The 14315-nt window shown below is 54.1% G+C and overlaps 1 protein-coding gene across 3 annotated transcripts in view; it reads right to left on the reverse strand.

Annotated features, from left to right (window-relative positions):
- Positions 1 to 631: 631 nt before the first annotated feature.
- The window catches only part of LOC118155469 (LIM homeobox transcription factor 1-alpha-like), a 23446-nt gene continuing 9762 nt past the window's right edge, over positions 632 to 14315 (reverse strand). For 2 of the 3 annotated variants that reach the window (XM_035308755.1, XM_035308754.1), the window contains exons 4-9: positions 5325 to 5557; positions 4662 to 4819; positions 4491 to 4568; positions 3734 to 3866; positions 3187 to 3345; positions 632 to 2825 (exon numbers count right to left, since the gene is read on the reverse strand). In XM_035308755.1, coding sequence (XP_035164646.1) covers positions 2671 to 2825; positions 3187 to 3345; positions 3734 to 3866; positions 4491 to 4568; positions 4662 to 4819; positions 5325 to 5557 — 916 coding nt within the window. In that variant the 3' untranslated portion in view covers positions 632 to 2670. The remainder of the gene's footprint in view (positions 2826 to 3186; positions 3346 to 3733; positions 3867 to 4490; positions 4569 to 4661; positions 4820 to 5324; positions 5558 to 14315) is intronic. The other variant, XM_035308756.1, reaches the window with a different exon arrangement.

A 14315-nucleotide genomic window follows, 5' to 3' on the forward strand; every position in this document is an offset into this window, starting at 1 on the left:
GATCTCTCGTCACCATCAGGCTCCTTTTCTCAGCAGCTCCGGGTCTAGCACAGCTCCTCACAGCAGCTCACCGGCTTTATTTATTCTGGTTGGGATTCTAGCTCCTGGGACTCCTGCTGTTGAGCTGGCTGGGAGCTGCCAGCACGAGTTCCTCGGCTGCTCCAGGATAGCTCGCTCCTGGGGAAGCGAAGGGAGCTGGGCTGTCCGAGGAGCCCAGGCCAGCCTTCCCTGGGGCTGCCCATGCGTGCAGGTCGTCTGACTGTGCTGAGGCAAGCTTCAGGTTTCCACTTACAGTTTGCTTTTTATTTTCAAATGTACATGCAAAAAAAAAAAAAAAAAAAAAAAAAAAAAAAAAAAAAACATCGGCACATCACAGCACTAGATCACAACGAAGAGAAGGGAGGGTTTCAGTGGGTGAAGCTGGCTCCAGCGTCCGGGGGAAACACCAATTTGCACAGAGTTCACCGTAACATTCTCTTAAAACTTAAGCTAAACTGAGACCGTCTTTGTGCAAAAAAAGAAACGTACAGCTTCTGGAGTTTTTCAGTTTCATTTCTTACGGGTGGATGACCACACAACAAAGGTGGAAGCCAACCAACTGCAGTAGCTGGGTCTAGAACTTGTCTTTGTGGGCAAATGCACATCAGAAATGTCTGTTTCTGCAAAAGGCTCCCCCTTCCCTCCCGAAAAGAAATGCCAAAGCGTCTGTAAACTATGTACACAGGCTGATGGTGAGAGCAAAGGAGAGTCCAGCTACAGAATCTGGCACTGCAAACACAACGGGACGTGTCACATTCACACAGCTTTATTAAAGGTGAAGCAATGGCGGAGCGGGCTTTATGGGGCTGCGGTTCTGTTACACAGCATCTTTATGTCCTTTATGTTCTCCATCAGTAGTCTCGAGAAGGTGAAAAATTCATGATAAGAAGCAAAACGCATCAGGACTGCATCTCCTTTCATCCCCAAAGCCAGGATTATATAGTTCCTGGGTATCTTCCTCCATAACCACAGACAACAATAATTAGCCTTTTTTTTTTCTTTTTTCTTTTTTTTTTTTTCTTTTTTTTTTTTTTTTTGTCTTATTTGAGAGGATACACACCTTTACAATCAGACCGGCAAGCCTGTGGAGGCGTAGAAGTAAAACACCACAAACAAACAGCAGCCAGCCAGGTTCTCGGGTTGCATTTCTCGGCTCACAACCCTGGAGATGGAGATATGAAAGTCGTCGTTTCCTTCTGGAGTTGTCTGCCAGATAGTCACTGTTCAAACAGACATGGGAAGGTTGGTTCTGAAGGCCCTGGTCCCTTCAGCTGGCATGCTCTTGGGGAAACCCGACCTTTCTAAGAATACTGGCTGTCCTTCACAAACACAAAGAACCAAATCCCAGGCCTGGGGCCTGGGCAGCAGACTGAAGGATTTCCCTTTGGTAATAATTCGGGCTCCCATTCTCTGCTATCTCTTTCTTGCCCATTTTTGTGGCTGTTCACGTCGGCACCCGTCGGCTTCTCGTAATTCTCACCTGCCCCAGGCGGGAGGGCATCGTGATGAAAGAAATGGATTCTTTCATGAGAAAAAAATGGGAGAAAACGGATTTCTGCTTACTATCCACAGCGGAGACGCGCTTTTCTCTTGGCTGAGTCCTGCTGTCACCGCTGGGCTGTCCTCAAAGCATGATCCAGATGTAGCCTGCTGGAGGTAAGTGAGATAATGCAACGCGATTTCTTTCTCCCATCAGTTGTCGGAAGGAAGCGGGGTGTTAGGATGCCTGAAAGAGGAGCCAGAGTGGGAAATCCTGCTATGGAGAAGGGGCTTTCCAGCAGGAATATTTTTAGAGCAAAACCATTTCACTGTGCTGTTTTAAAAAGGAAACAAACAGAAGATGGTCTTTGTTCCGCCCATAAAGGGAGTAGAAGTGCCCCTTTAGAGAAAGAAAGACAGACGTAAAGGCAATAGAAAGCTCGCTGTGGATGTGTTACACTTCTCTTGGCATCCTTGAGCATGACAGAGCACGAATGCTGCTGTTTCTTGAAGCAGATATCCGAGCACAGCCGTTTCATTCCGGAGCCAGGCTGTCATGCACTTCTGAAATGTCAACCATTAAAAAACCGTACCATGCCAACTGATGGACAGCCACGAAGAGAATCTCTGAAGCAGCAGTGGCATCCCTTAGAGATGCCTCAGGACCTCAGCTTTTGCTGTAGAAAATTAACCTTGTCCCACAGGCTGGGAAATGAGGCAAAACAGCCCGGCGGGCAGCTCAGCTGCAACCACGACTTAAATAAACAGAGTTTGTGTGGGAAGGGCACCTGCTACTTCGGGGGGCCACCCTGGTTAGCTTGGCCAGTCTTTGTTTGAAGGACATAATGCTCAAAAGCTTAAACACTGGACAAACTGCTAAAGGTACAGCTAAACAACATCATACCATCGATCTACTCGTGGCTAGGAAAAGAAAAGAAAAGGAGAGAGGCGATCCAAAGTCCTTCAGGCTGTGAAAGGTCCCTGTGGGTTAGTGCTCGTGTGTGTGGCGGACCCAGCTGCCTCCTCTGCTGTGCAGTGCTCAAGGAATGTCTCTGACGGTCTCAGTCTTGTTTCTCCTCCCTCACCCCCACTTCTGAATTTGGAGCAGCATCCACCCGAGATCCTCGCGAAGAGCCGGGAGCTTTTCTATGGTCAGGAGGTGAAGTAGGAGCTCTGCATGGAGTAGAGTCGGTCGATGGGATTGCCCACGCGGGCCTGGAGGAGGTTGGCCTCAGCCGTGGACAGCAGGCAGTCTCCCAGGTGGCTGATGCTGTCGCTGTCCATGTCGTGGAAAACTCCTTCCGAGTCTGGAAGAGGAAGGAGAGGGAAATAAGTGGGGACGTGGCACGATCCACTGGGGGAGCTGGTGTGCGGCTTCATCACAAAGACAAACCACCGTGAGCACGAGGGGACCCCACGCCGGGACCAGCACTGGGCACGGCTCTTCCCTCCCTCACCCAAACATCTCTCGTTGGAGAGAAGACCCCAGGCTCCCTCCCCAGCCTCCAGCAGAGCTCAGCCCGAGGCTGTGGCCTTGCCAAACTTCCCCTGAGAAAGGCTCTGAGCTACGTCCAAGTCCCATGGACCGTTGGCAGGGTTGGATTCATGGCTTGGGCAGCTTTGGTGCAGGGCCGTGGCTTCGGTGCAAGCTCCCCGGCGCTCTCGTACCGTAGGGGTGCAGATGGTCTCCTGGCAGCTGGGGCGGTGTGAGCCCTTGTCTGTACAAGTCTGTGCTGTAGCCGTTCTGATCCAGGGGCAGCAGCTGCTGCTGAGGGATGCGAGGATAGGGAACCATCAGCCCGTCCAGGCCGTGAACGCTTGCACCGTCTAAAGACACAAGCAGTGGGATGGGTTGGAGAAGGGGCACGCAGCACGGGTGCAAGAACGTTATTCACGTCGCTGCGTGGCAGTCCCAATTGGGGTCAGTGCTGCACAGGGCTCGGGGCATCCGTGCAACGTGGACACAAGGTTATAAACATCCGTGCAAGGTTCTAAAAAGGATCCTCTTCCCAGGAAGAGGACAGGCATGCAGCATCGTGAGTACCCCCGAGTCCCGCCGAGCATTACCCAGTATCGTTCCACCTTTGGGGTCACCGACAACCTGCCTGCTCCCTGCTAATCCCCGTGTGCATTCCCTCTCCGATCTGTTCGAGCCGATCCCCCCCACCCCAGCCTGCAGCCCCCGGCGCTGTCGGCGTGCCCCCCAGCTCCTCACCTTCGCTGTCGTCGTTGCTCTGCCTGCTGTTGCGGCCGGTCCCCCTCCCGCTCCCCAGGCGAGGGTTGCCCAGCTGGTCTTGCTCTTGCTGTTGCTGCTGCTGCTGTTGCTGCCTGCGAGCGATCTTCTTCATCTGCAAGGAGACCGAGACCCCAGATTTGAGGCTCTGAGTAGGGGGGAGAGGCAGCAGATGACTGCCACCAAGCATTGCCATGGTGTATCCCTGCCAGGCTGCTCGGGGTGACTCCTCTGCGGTCACCATCCTCTACACCCGGCCGAGACAAGCCCTGTGAGCAGCGGGGCTGGCAGGGAAGGCTGTAGGATCTTTGCGGGAGATGCCACGCACAATTTAAAAGGCAAAGGACTTTGGTTTACTGCAAAGGCAGGCTCTGCTTTCACATTCTGCACCGCTGGAAACATTTTCCCTGCAACTTCTAGAGGGAAGAAGTGGGGAATCCTTCCAGTCTCCCCAATCTCAGTGAGGGGGAAAAAGTAGCAAGTAGCAAATGAATAATAATAATAATAAAGGAGAACATTTAAGCTCTGCAAACCTCTATAGGTTTCTTACATTCCTCTAAGCTTTTGCTATTATTAGATCCCTGTTGCACAACGAGGTGGACCCGTGGTTTGGTCCCGCGTAGCTGTTCTGTTCATTTTCTCTTTTCCTGAGCTATTCTGTGTTTCCTTTGAATTGGATGAGTGTGTGATATCCCAGCCGTGTCGGGAACACAGCTGTGGGGCAGGGACCGTTGCTCACCTTGGCTCTTTGGTTCTGGAACCAGACCTGCACCACCCGCACCGTCAGGCCCGTCTCAGCCGCCAGGGTCTCCCTCACCTGTCCGCAAAACGAAGGGGCGGAGAGCTGAATCAGAAATTAATTACGCTTAAAAGGGTCCAAGCCTGCAGCCGTGTAACGGCCCCGTCATACCTTCCTGCAAGGCTTTGAGGAAACCTCGAAGGAAGCCTTGAAGGCCCGCCGCTGCTGCGTGGTGAGGATGGTGCGCGGGCGCTTGGAGCGCTTGTGGTCTTTGCTCTCCTCGCCGCCCTTGCCGTGCGAGTGGCTGCCGTCTTCGTCCTCACTTTTCACTGCAATGGAAGGTCGGGAGTGGTGGCTCAGCAGAGAGAGGCCTTTCCAGGCCATCTCCCAGGGCAAGGATTCAGAGGCACGGTCAGTTTTGCTCCTCACGAGGAGCGATTTGGACCAGAAGTGCAGAACGAAGCCAGGAGGGCTCACGGGCTGAGCTGTGGCTCAGGGGAACACGGTCAATACGCGGCGGTGCTGAGGGACCAGCCTGGCCCTGCACCTTCCATCCCATAATGTCTCAAATCAGCCCAACCAACCCTCTCCAGACACACCAAATAAATCAGGTACCCCCTGGGCTGCCCATCTGCCCTCACCGAGGGGGACAAGGCGCTACAACCTCCACCCACCTCCTCCTCCTCCGGAGCCTTCCTCGGAGTTAATTAGGGACTGGCAGCAGGACGAAGAGGCTCACGGGGATGAGCTCACCCCTTCCAAATACCACCATACCCCCAAAGGCCCCCCCGCCCGCCCCCGCTCCCCACCCTCGGCGCTGCTCCAGCCCCTCACCAGACTCGGTGGGTGCGGGGCTGATAGCGCTCAGCATCTCCTTCTCCTTCTCGTAGTCGCTGCGGCACAGCAGCTGCCCCTCCTTGAGCACAAACTCGTCCCCCCGCTGCAGGCGCCGCTCGCACTCGCAGCAGTAGAAGCAGTGGACGTGGTAGACGTTCTCCAGCACCCGCATGATGAGCTCGGACGGGGCGATCGCCTTCAGGCAGCTGCTGCACTTGGTCTGGAACAGCCTGCAAGGAAGGTCCTGGGGTTAGGCGCTTGCACAGGGCTGCTGGGGGCAGAATCACACAACCACAAAATAGCCCGGGTTGTAAGGGACCCCCAAAAGCTCACCAGGTCCAAGCTTTTGGTGCGAAAAGGGAGCCTGGATGAGATTACCCAGCACCCTGCCCAACTGCACCTTGAAATCCTCCAGTGGTGGGGACTCCACCACACCCCTGGGGAGGTTCCTCCAGGGATTGTTCTCACTGTAAACCATTTCTTTCCTGCGTTAAGATGAAGGCTGCCCTGGTCCAGCTTGTGCCCATGGCCCTGTGTCTTCTCCACGTGGCTCCTCGTGGAGAGAGAGCTGCCATCCACTTCGTAGCCACGTTTAAGCACCAGAACACCACAATGAGGTCCACCTGAGCCTGCTCTTCTCCAGGGTGAAAACACCCAGCTCCTTCCACCCCTGAGGGGCTCAGGAAGCCAAGGAAGGAAGTGGGTGGATGTGTGGAGCCACACATCCAGCAAAAAAAAAACCTCCTTCTCGGGGGCTTCCTGACCACCTCTAACCCCTTGGAGGAACGCAAACATGGCCTGGCCCGTCGGGACAGAGCTGGGTGTCCCCTCGTCCTCTTTAGGGCTGTTGGCTGCCTGGCTTCACCAGGTTCATGGCAGATTTCCTCTGCGGACCCCCCCAGGACAGTCCCCAGGGCTTGGCAGAGCCTGGCGCGGGGAGTCCCACCGGGAGGTGTTTGTGCCCCACTCCGTGTCCAGAGAGAGGAATAAACAACTGCGAGCGCCCCGCGCACCGAGCAGATGGTTCTGATGAAGTAATTTGGGATCTAAACAAATGTGAGCGGCGGTGGCTGCCGGCTGACAGCTTCTATTTAGCCACTTGACAAGAGAAAGTAATAAAATAGGGATTAATTAGGCTGTTGTTTAAACACACAGGATCTTCCCCACCAGCAGGGAACTCATAAACTGGGATTGAGAACAAGACTAGGTTAATCCTCCTGGCAAACTCTGTGGAGCAGGATGAAGAGGCTTACAGGGGTGGGCTCATCCCTTCCAAATACCACCATGGATTTGTGCTGTGCGGTGGCTTTCGGCTGCGGTGTCTGGGACATTCCAACTGGAATGGTGTGGGATTTCTCTCTCCTTTGTGTGAGTGCGTTTGCACGCATGTTCCTCGCCCTGCCTCTCCCTCTCTCCCTTTCCTCTTTGTCTTTCTGTAATTCACACTTGAAAAATAATAACTGAATTTGAGAGGAATTGCGGGGAGTAAAGAGCAGCCTTTTAGCCATAACCTCAGTGTCTTACGGAAAGAGCAAGCTGGGAGCGTGTTCCAGGCACAAGCCCAGCCCAAATCTGGGCTGAGTCCAAACCTGTCCCTTTCCTAACACCGACATCCCTTCTGTTACGGCAGAAGTGAAATAGTAAAAAGAAAAATAAATAAATAAATGAAAAGCACAACCCAACAAAAAACCAACCCAACCCATCAAGAGAGCCAATCCGCAGTCGTGGCTTTCTGGGACCGGTCAGGAGCAAGTGACATGCGACCAACCATTCGGTTATTAATGTTCCTGGACTTCAAGCCCGGCTGGAGCGTGACGATCGTGTAGCCGGAGCCCTTGCCTGCTGTGTTCTCACCCAGGGGTTCCCACCTCGATCCTGCTCGCTGGCCGTGGCACCCAGCCAGCCGCAGGTGGAGGGCTCCGGGTGGAGGAGGATCTGCCCACGTCGCTGGCAGAGGCTCCAGAGGCTGACCATGTCCTCAGCCCCCGTTTCCAACTCGAATCTGCCTTTATTCCGTGCCCATGACTTTGTTGTGTCTTTATTTTCTTGAGAGCCACTTATAATTTGTTGTGCCAGTTGTGGGAAATCACGCCATTCTCTCAAAGTTCCTGTCCCTTATCCCGCAAACAACCAGTTTAGGAGTGAGTGCTGAATTTCAGAACTTCTGTCCCCAAAGAAAGCTCTGCCTTGCCTCTTTGTATGCTGCTGTGTAGCTGAATCTGCTGCCACAAATACCACTTGACTTTGAGACAAGCCAGCCCCATGCTCCCACCCGCTGAATTTTTTGGAGGTTTTCTCCTGTAGGGAGCCCGGGTTCAGCCCAAGAGCCCCAAATCCAGAGAGGGAAGCGTTAAGACCACATCCCATCAAACCAAAGCTTTACTTCACCATCTTGGCCTGCCTCCAAGCAAGGAAGGGGAGAGTTTGGGAAGACGCTGATGGAAAACTCTCTGTATGGATCCATGCTTGTGTTTCCTCAATTATTTGTACCCAGTTAGAAGCCCAGCGCTCCTGGGGCCTTTCATATCTCCACCCTTGGTGACATTGCTGGTTGCTTGGGCAAAATGTCCAGAAAATTGCCCAGAAACAGCAAATAAAGGAAAGCTTTGAACCTGGGCGCAGTGGGATGTATGAAGCAGAGCAAGGAGATGGAGGTACAGAAGTTGGGGCTGGGAAAGGAGACCCATTCCCCTGCAAGGCAACAAACCCATTCCCCCTGCCGCAGTCGGGACCAGGCAGTTAGCAAGCCTCATGTGAAGATCTTGTCATGTGCCAGATTTCCCCGAAAAGGTTTTTTTTTTTTTTTTTTTTTTTTTTTTTTTTTTGTGCAGCTAGCAGGTGAGGGAAGTGCCGTTACTGCAGCGTAACTCAATAATGCTATTGGCACTGCGAGGCTCGCACACTCCATCTCCCAGCTAAGCCCCGAAAACAAATCCACTCTGCTTTGTACTAATTGAAGAAAACATTCAGCAAGCAGCTCATAAACACGGTGTCAGCTCGCATTACACAAAATTAAAATTCTCAGCCCCTCCAACACCAGGAATTCCTAAAGAGGCTGGTTTTAATATTGCCTGAATCCGTTTAAGTCAAGGTAATATTGTTTAGGTTGCCATAGGAACAAAACACATCTCTGTGGCTGGCAGTGGGTTCCGAGGAGGCTGGGGAGGCTGAGCGGCGAACGCGGCTGCCCGACGTCTGGGATCGGCTGCCTGGAGAAAGCACGCCGAGGGATGGTCCAAAACCGAAGCGGGTTCCTGGGTTCGTAATGAAAAGCGCGTTGAGGAGCAGCAGCGACACGAGCAGGATGTCTGCGAGCTGGTGGAGAGGGAGCAGCAGCAGGAGCCCTTCCGAGGGCTCGTAGCTCACTGCCGCCGCGTCCCGTTGTCTGGGAGGACCGTTGTGCAGTGCCAGCCTCGCTGTCCGTGTGTCTCTGTTTGTCCTAAAATCCCCCTGCTGACCCCGCTTTTTGGCTGGGTCTCCACACTCCCATGTCCTTAACCCCCACGTTTCCTCAAGAAGCTGAGTCTGATAAGATTTCCTTACGGGAGCTGTGATTATCAATTTTTATTCCTGGGGATGTTCAGAAACCATCCAGCAAGCAGAGGCAGGTGCCCGCACACAGCATTCACCGTATGCATACAGACACGTGTCCCGCATCCTTACCTGCCTGACTCAGGTTAATTTTCCCTTTGCAAAAGATGGGATTGGATTTTCCTGCTGGGGAAAGGCTCACCTTGATGGGAAAAACCATCAGGAGCTGGGAGGCGGATGGGTTTATAAGCCTGAACGTCTGTGGAGATTGCAAGCTGCATGGCTGCTCGTGGGTCAGCATCGTAAGAGAGACTTGGGGCTCTGGGGACAGATTTTGGCAGCCAGTTCCTGGAGCTGGTGGATGCTGGATGCAAGAAGAGCAGTGTGGGCAGAAGAGCAGCGTGCGGCGACCACGCGGCATAGGGCAAGGACATCAGTATGGCTCGGAGGCAGCGTGTCTGTCACCCAACAAGGATGGAGATGCAGCACATCTTAGGAGCTTTGCTGCTGGAGGCCAAATTCACCGGCTGCCCATGCTGTTTCTGCAGGGAGCTCTCGGAGACCAGCAGCAGGGCTGTGCGGCTGGCACAGTTGCAGAAAACCCCAATCACTGCCTGCAGGAGCACAGGCAGCAGCACGCTGATTTGCAGTCTGGAAGTCCCAGCGCTGTTGCTCTATGGCTCCTTTCATGCCTGGGCACTCGAGTAATGCCCAGCACCTTTTTGAAGCTGAAATCTTGCTCAGCGTCATGTATCGAGGAGTTATGCGCTATGGAAAACAGTTTCTTTCCACTATTCAATTCCCTTGCTCTGCTGACACTTCCAAATGAGTGTCCTCACTCTTTATTTTCTGTTAATTCGCTTTTCTTTTAATAACAAAGACCAGCAAAACAGCTGGGAGAAACCAGCACGTTGTTCATCTTCCCTTGGAAGTTCCGTAAAGTTTCGAAGTGTTGAGCCCAGGCAAGAGGCATCGCAGCAAAGCGTCCTCTGCGTCCACCCCTGCGTATTGCCAAAGGAGCTGCAAACTGCTCTGAGGTCTTCCCACCTCCTTTCAGACATTTCACGGGCTGCATTCATCAGATTCCAGCCCTGGTAAACCACCCCAGTGCCCGGCTGTCTGCTAATCCTGGCTGAGCATCCCCGTTGCAGTGCAGGATGAGAGGCTCTGACCTGCAGCAGCAGCACAGGGGATGCTGACCCAGGCCTGGGAAGGGTAATTTGGAGCGCATACGATTGCATCGATGGGATTAAAAGGTGTTAATGAAGCAAGGAATAAGCTGGGAGGCCTGTGCTTCGTGAAACTAGCTTATTTAGTTAGGGTTTAGTCAAAATGAAGCAGTCCAGGCTTAAGCAAGGTCTGTTTACTTAACACTGAGCTGCAAAATCCATTGTAGCTGGCTGAAATATTGAAGTGGAGCTTGCAAAGCCGCAGGCCAGATTTCGGGCAGGGGGCTAGGGGCGTGACGGGGACATACAGGGGAAACAAGGAGGCAATGACAGCACAATATGCTCTTTCATTCCCTCCTGCACCAGCCGCGTTCCCCAGCTTGGCCATACTGAGTGGCACCGGGGCACGGGGCAGCAAAAAATTTCCTCGTGCTGAATCTCTGGCTTCTCGCAGCAACGTTTGGGTCAGAGAGAGGGAGGAAAGTGGGGGCCAACAAGCTGATCTCGGCTCCCTCCAAAGCTCTTTGTGGGCTAGGTGAGGAGGTTTACCCCCAGCAGGGCACTTTGCGCATGGAATTGTGCAAGGCACACTCAAACCTGACCCTCGCCGTCCATCGCTGGAAGCACAACTTGGAAGGATGAGGGCAACACCACGGCCACGGAAAAGGAAGGATTTGGGGATGTTGGCTGTGAAAAGCAACCAAACCTCAGCATCTCACAAGGGTGGTCTGGCTTGTCCCGACCCCGTGAGTGCACTCAGCCTCCATCCAGGAGCCGAGAGGTGTCAGGAGCCCTGCTCCCGGGGCTTGGTTCTGTTCATGTCAGAGATGGAAACCGATGCTGGAAAAAAGATCCGAACCAGAAGCAAAACAAAACAACAACAACAAAAAAAGCAAAACAACACCAAAGAGGTTCCCAAAGCCGGAGAGATTCATAAATATTAAAGTGACACGAGTGAAATGCTACTGAAAGATTTAATACTGTGCTGCTGCTCTGTCCCTCAAGGGGTTAACCCCCCCACTGCGAGGATATTACTGCCAGCACGGTGGCACCGAGCCATCACCATATAATCTGATGAACTCTTTTATTAAATTTCACAGGCCTGTCTTCTTTATTAAAATCTCCCAGAATTCATAGGGCGCCTGTCATATCACTGCTGAATGCTAACAAAAAATGCGTGTTTCTTCTTTTATTATTTTTTTCCCCCCCTCTCCTACCTCTGAGGACCGCCGGGGAGGGTTGCGTTGCGGTGGCTCTGCCAGGTGAAGGGGAGGTGGCAGGGGAAGGCGGTGGGAAAAAGGCGAAGGAAAAACTCCCTCCGCACCCCACGGGTGCTCCCCGCGGGCACAGCTCGATGGCAAGGAAAACTGGTCCCCAGATTGAGTTTTTTTCCTGCAAAACCCATCTCCATGCAGGCACCCCATGGTGGGAGGAGCGGGGTAGGACCGCACCTTGAAAAAGGGTCCAGAAGAGAGGGACGGCAGCGGGACGGAGCCTGGAGCTGCTGCCCCCTGCCCCTAACGCCCTGCCGGGCATCCGAGCTGCCCTGCGAGCGCCCTGCGAAGCTGGGGATGCTCTGGGAGATGTGTGCAGGGAATTTGACCGCTTCTCAAACCTTCAAAAAGGTTCCTTCCCGGCTTGGATCCCACACCAGGCCATCCCTGAGCTGTGGGAAGGTGGGATGCTCACCTGGGCTGCGCTGGCACTAGGCTGCAGCTTTGCTTTTGCATCCTCTGGAGCACGCTTTAATGCTTGCTTTCGTTTTTTTTTTTAATGGGGGTCACATCTCGGGCTGACCAGGGGCAGGCAGAGCGGGCTGCCGGATGCACAGAGCTCGGGCGCAGCATTTATTTTCCTGTAGCTCGTTGCAGGTTGCTGCTGCAGCTCAGAAGCTCTGGTGGGGCCTTGCGCTCGGTGCATATTTTTATCGCTCGGTGCATATTTTTATCGCTCGGTGCGTATTTTTATCGCTTGGTGATGTTCTGCCAGCTGCCTAAAGAACAGAGCAAAGCCCGATGCTGCTGCAGCACCGAAGAGGTGAGCCCAGCCCCCTGCCTGCATGCCCAGGAAGGGTGCTTTCCTCTCCCTTTGGAAATCAGTTCCTCTCCCAAGCATAAAGCTTGACAATCACACTCAGCCTGCCTCCTGCTTCTCACCCAGCTCTGAAGAAGCTCCAAAAAAGCGGGCGCCGCACCTCTGACGGGTGGCGCATGGCGAGACCCCCCCCCCCTCCAGGATGCTCCTCTCCCGTTCCCCCCTTCTCCAGCCAACACGACCCGCGAGCTCGCCCCGGCTCCGCGGGCTCGACGCCGGAGTTATCAATTCCTATCGATTTTGTCCTGCCTTATTGCAGGGCGGCGGGCAGCTCCATTAGTATGCCCGGCAGGAGAAGGGCTCCTGCGCTAGTAGCTAGGGGTGATATTACCCACCCCGATAGTATCCCGGCTCAATATCCTGTTTCTCCTTTTCTCATTTCCTGTTTGCAGGTCTGAATGCGAGCGTTGTCACAGCGCGAGGGGGGCAGGCAGGGCTGGGGGGGAGACAGCAGGACAGTGTGTGCCGGGGAGGGGAGGGGGGGGGGGGCCGCACCCGGGGGGGCGGGGGGGGGGGGGGGGGGGGAGGCAGAAGGGCTGCCGACACTTTTATTACAGATTTAATAATGACAAAAGAACATCATTAAACATTCATTAGAATTATTTAATTAAATTTTACTTTGGAGGGGGAAGAGGGGAGAAAAGAGAAAAAAAAAAAAGAGGAGAGAGAGATTAGATATGATGTAAAAAGCAATATTGATTGAGAAAAGAACAAGCTGGGGAGATGTGATTTAAATTAAACTCCGGGCTCTCTCCCTCTCCTCTCCGTTTTAAGCGAGGAAGGGGACGTGTGGCGGCAAGGGGGGGGGGCTCGGCAACCAGCAGCAAAGCAGGAGGCACGTCCCTGGCCGGGCCACCGTGGGTGACACCGAGCTTCACCGCGCCGCCACCAGCAAAACGCCCCCGGTGCCGTCGAGGGTGCTCGGATACAACCGAGCCCCCCCCGGGGTTTTTGCACGTCCCGCAGGCTCCCTGTGCTGCGGTTCCCCGTGGGGGTCAGGAGGAACGGAGGTCCCCGCCGCGAGGGCATCGACGTCCCCTTAACGTCCTTTAAAACAGGACTGGTTTTGGAAAGGATGCGAATGCCCACCCGGCGCGACCGCGGCCCCGAAATATCTCAGCACTGTGGTTAAGGACGGAGAATGGAGGTGTGTGTCTGCTAGCGGCCACCTTAGGAAAGGTTTTCGAAGGAAAATCGCCTTAATGAGTGGTCTGTGACAGAGAGCACACCAAGCCAGCGCGGTCAGCTTCCCAGCCCCTCTGCGGGGATGCCCTCAAGCAGCAGATGCGAGTTAAATGCAGTGCAGCTCATGTCAGGCTCCTAAAAGAGCTTTTTTAACAGCAAAAGCTGTCCCATAAGAGGAACCCAGCCTTTAGAGAAATGCCAGAGGGGAGATTTCCCCCAGCCTGTGATACGGGGGCAAGAAGGAAGAGAAGTTCAAAGTGGCGGGGAAAAAGAGGTTAAATTTGTGCGTTGATTTTACGGGAATTGGGAAAGAGGCTCGGGAGGGGGCTTCTGCAGGGCTGACCGCGGCCGCATCAGCGCGATCCCGATGATTCAGGAACAGGCAGAGGTGCGGAGCTGCCGCCGACGTAGTTAGGATATGCTGCAATTAGCCACATGGAAGCCTAATTGCATTAAGGGGGCGGGGGAAAGGAAGGCGGAAGCACTCGATGGCTCTGGGTTGTAATTCGCTTTGGGCAGCCGCGAGGAAAGAAGGGGCCACGAGGAAAGAAGGGGACATGAAAGAAGAAAGGGGCACGAGGAAAGAAGGGGGCACGAGGAAAGAAGGGGCCACGGGGCGAGAGGGACGCAGGGCTGGAAAGCAGAACGCAGGAAAATACTGCTAAAAATAATAATAATTAAAAAAAAATGCTAAAATGCCAGTGAGGAGTTTGTGACGGCAATGCCTGGCTCAGCATTTTAGACGAGGGGGCAGCCGGGGGAGGTGGGGACCCGTCATGAGCAGAGCCTGGGCAGGATGGGTCGGGGGGCTCCCCGCTGCCCCCATGGACTTCCACGTGGACTCCTCGAGGAAGGAAAGAGAGGATGAAGAGATGGGATGAAGGATTGCAAGCGCTGCCCTTCCAGTGCTAGCCAGGCTTGGAAGTGAGAGATCCGTGGAAATATGGGGACAGCAGCAGAGAGAAGGGAAGGGAAGGGAAGGGAAGGGAAGGGAAGGGAAGGGAAGGGA

Source organism: Oxyura jamaicensis, chromosome 30, assembly GCF_011077185.1.
Source record: "Oxyura jamaicensis isolate SHBP4307 breed ruddy duck chromosome 30, BPBGC_Ojam_1.0, whole genome shotgun sequence".
NCBI classification, from domain to species: domain Eukaryota; kingdom Metazoa; phylum Chordata; class Aves; order Anseriformes; family Anatidae; genus Oxyura; species Oxyura jamaicensis.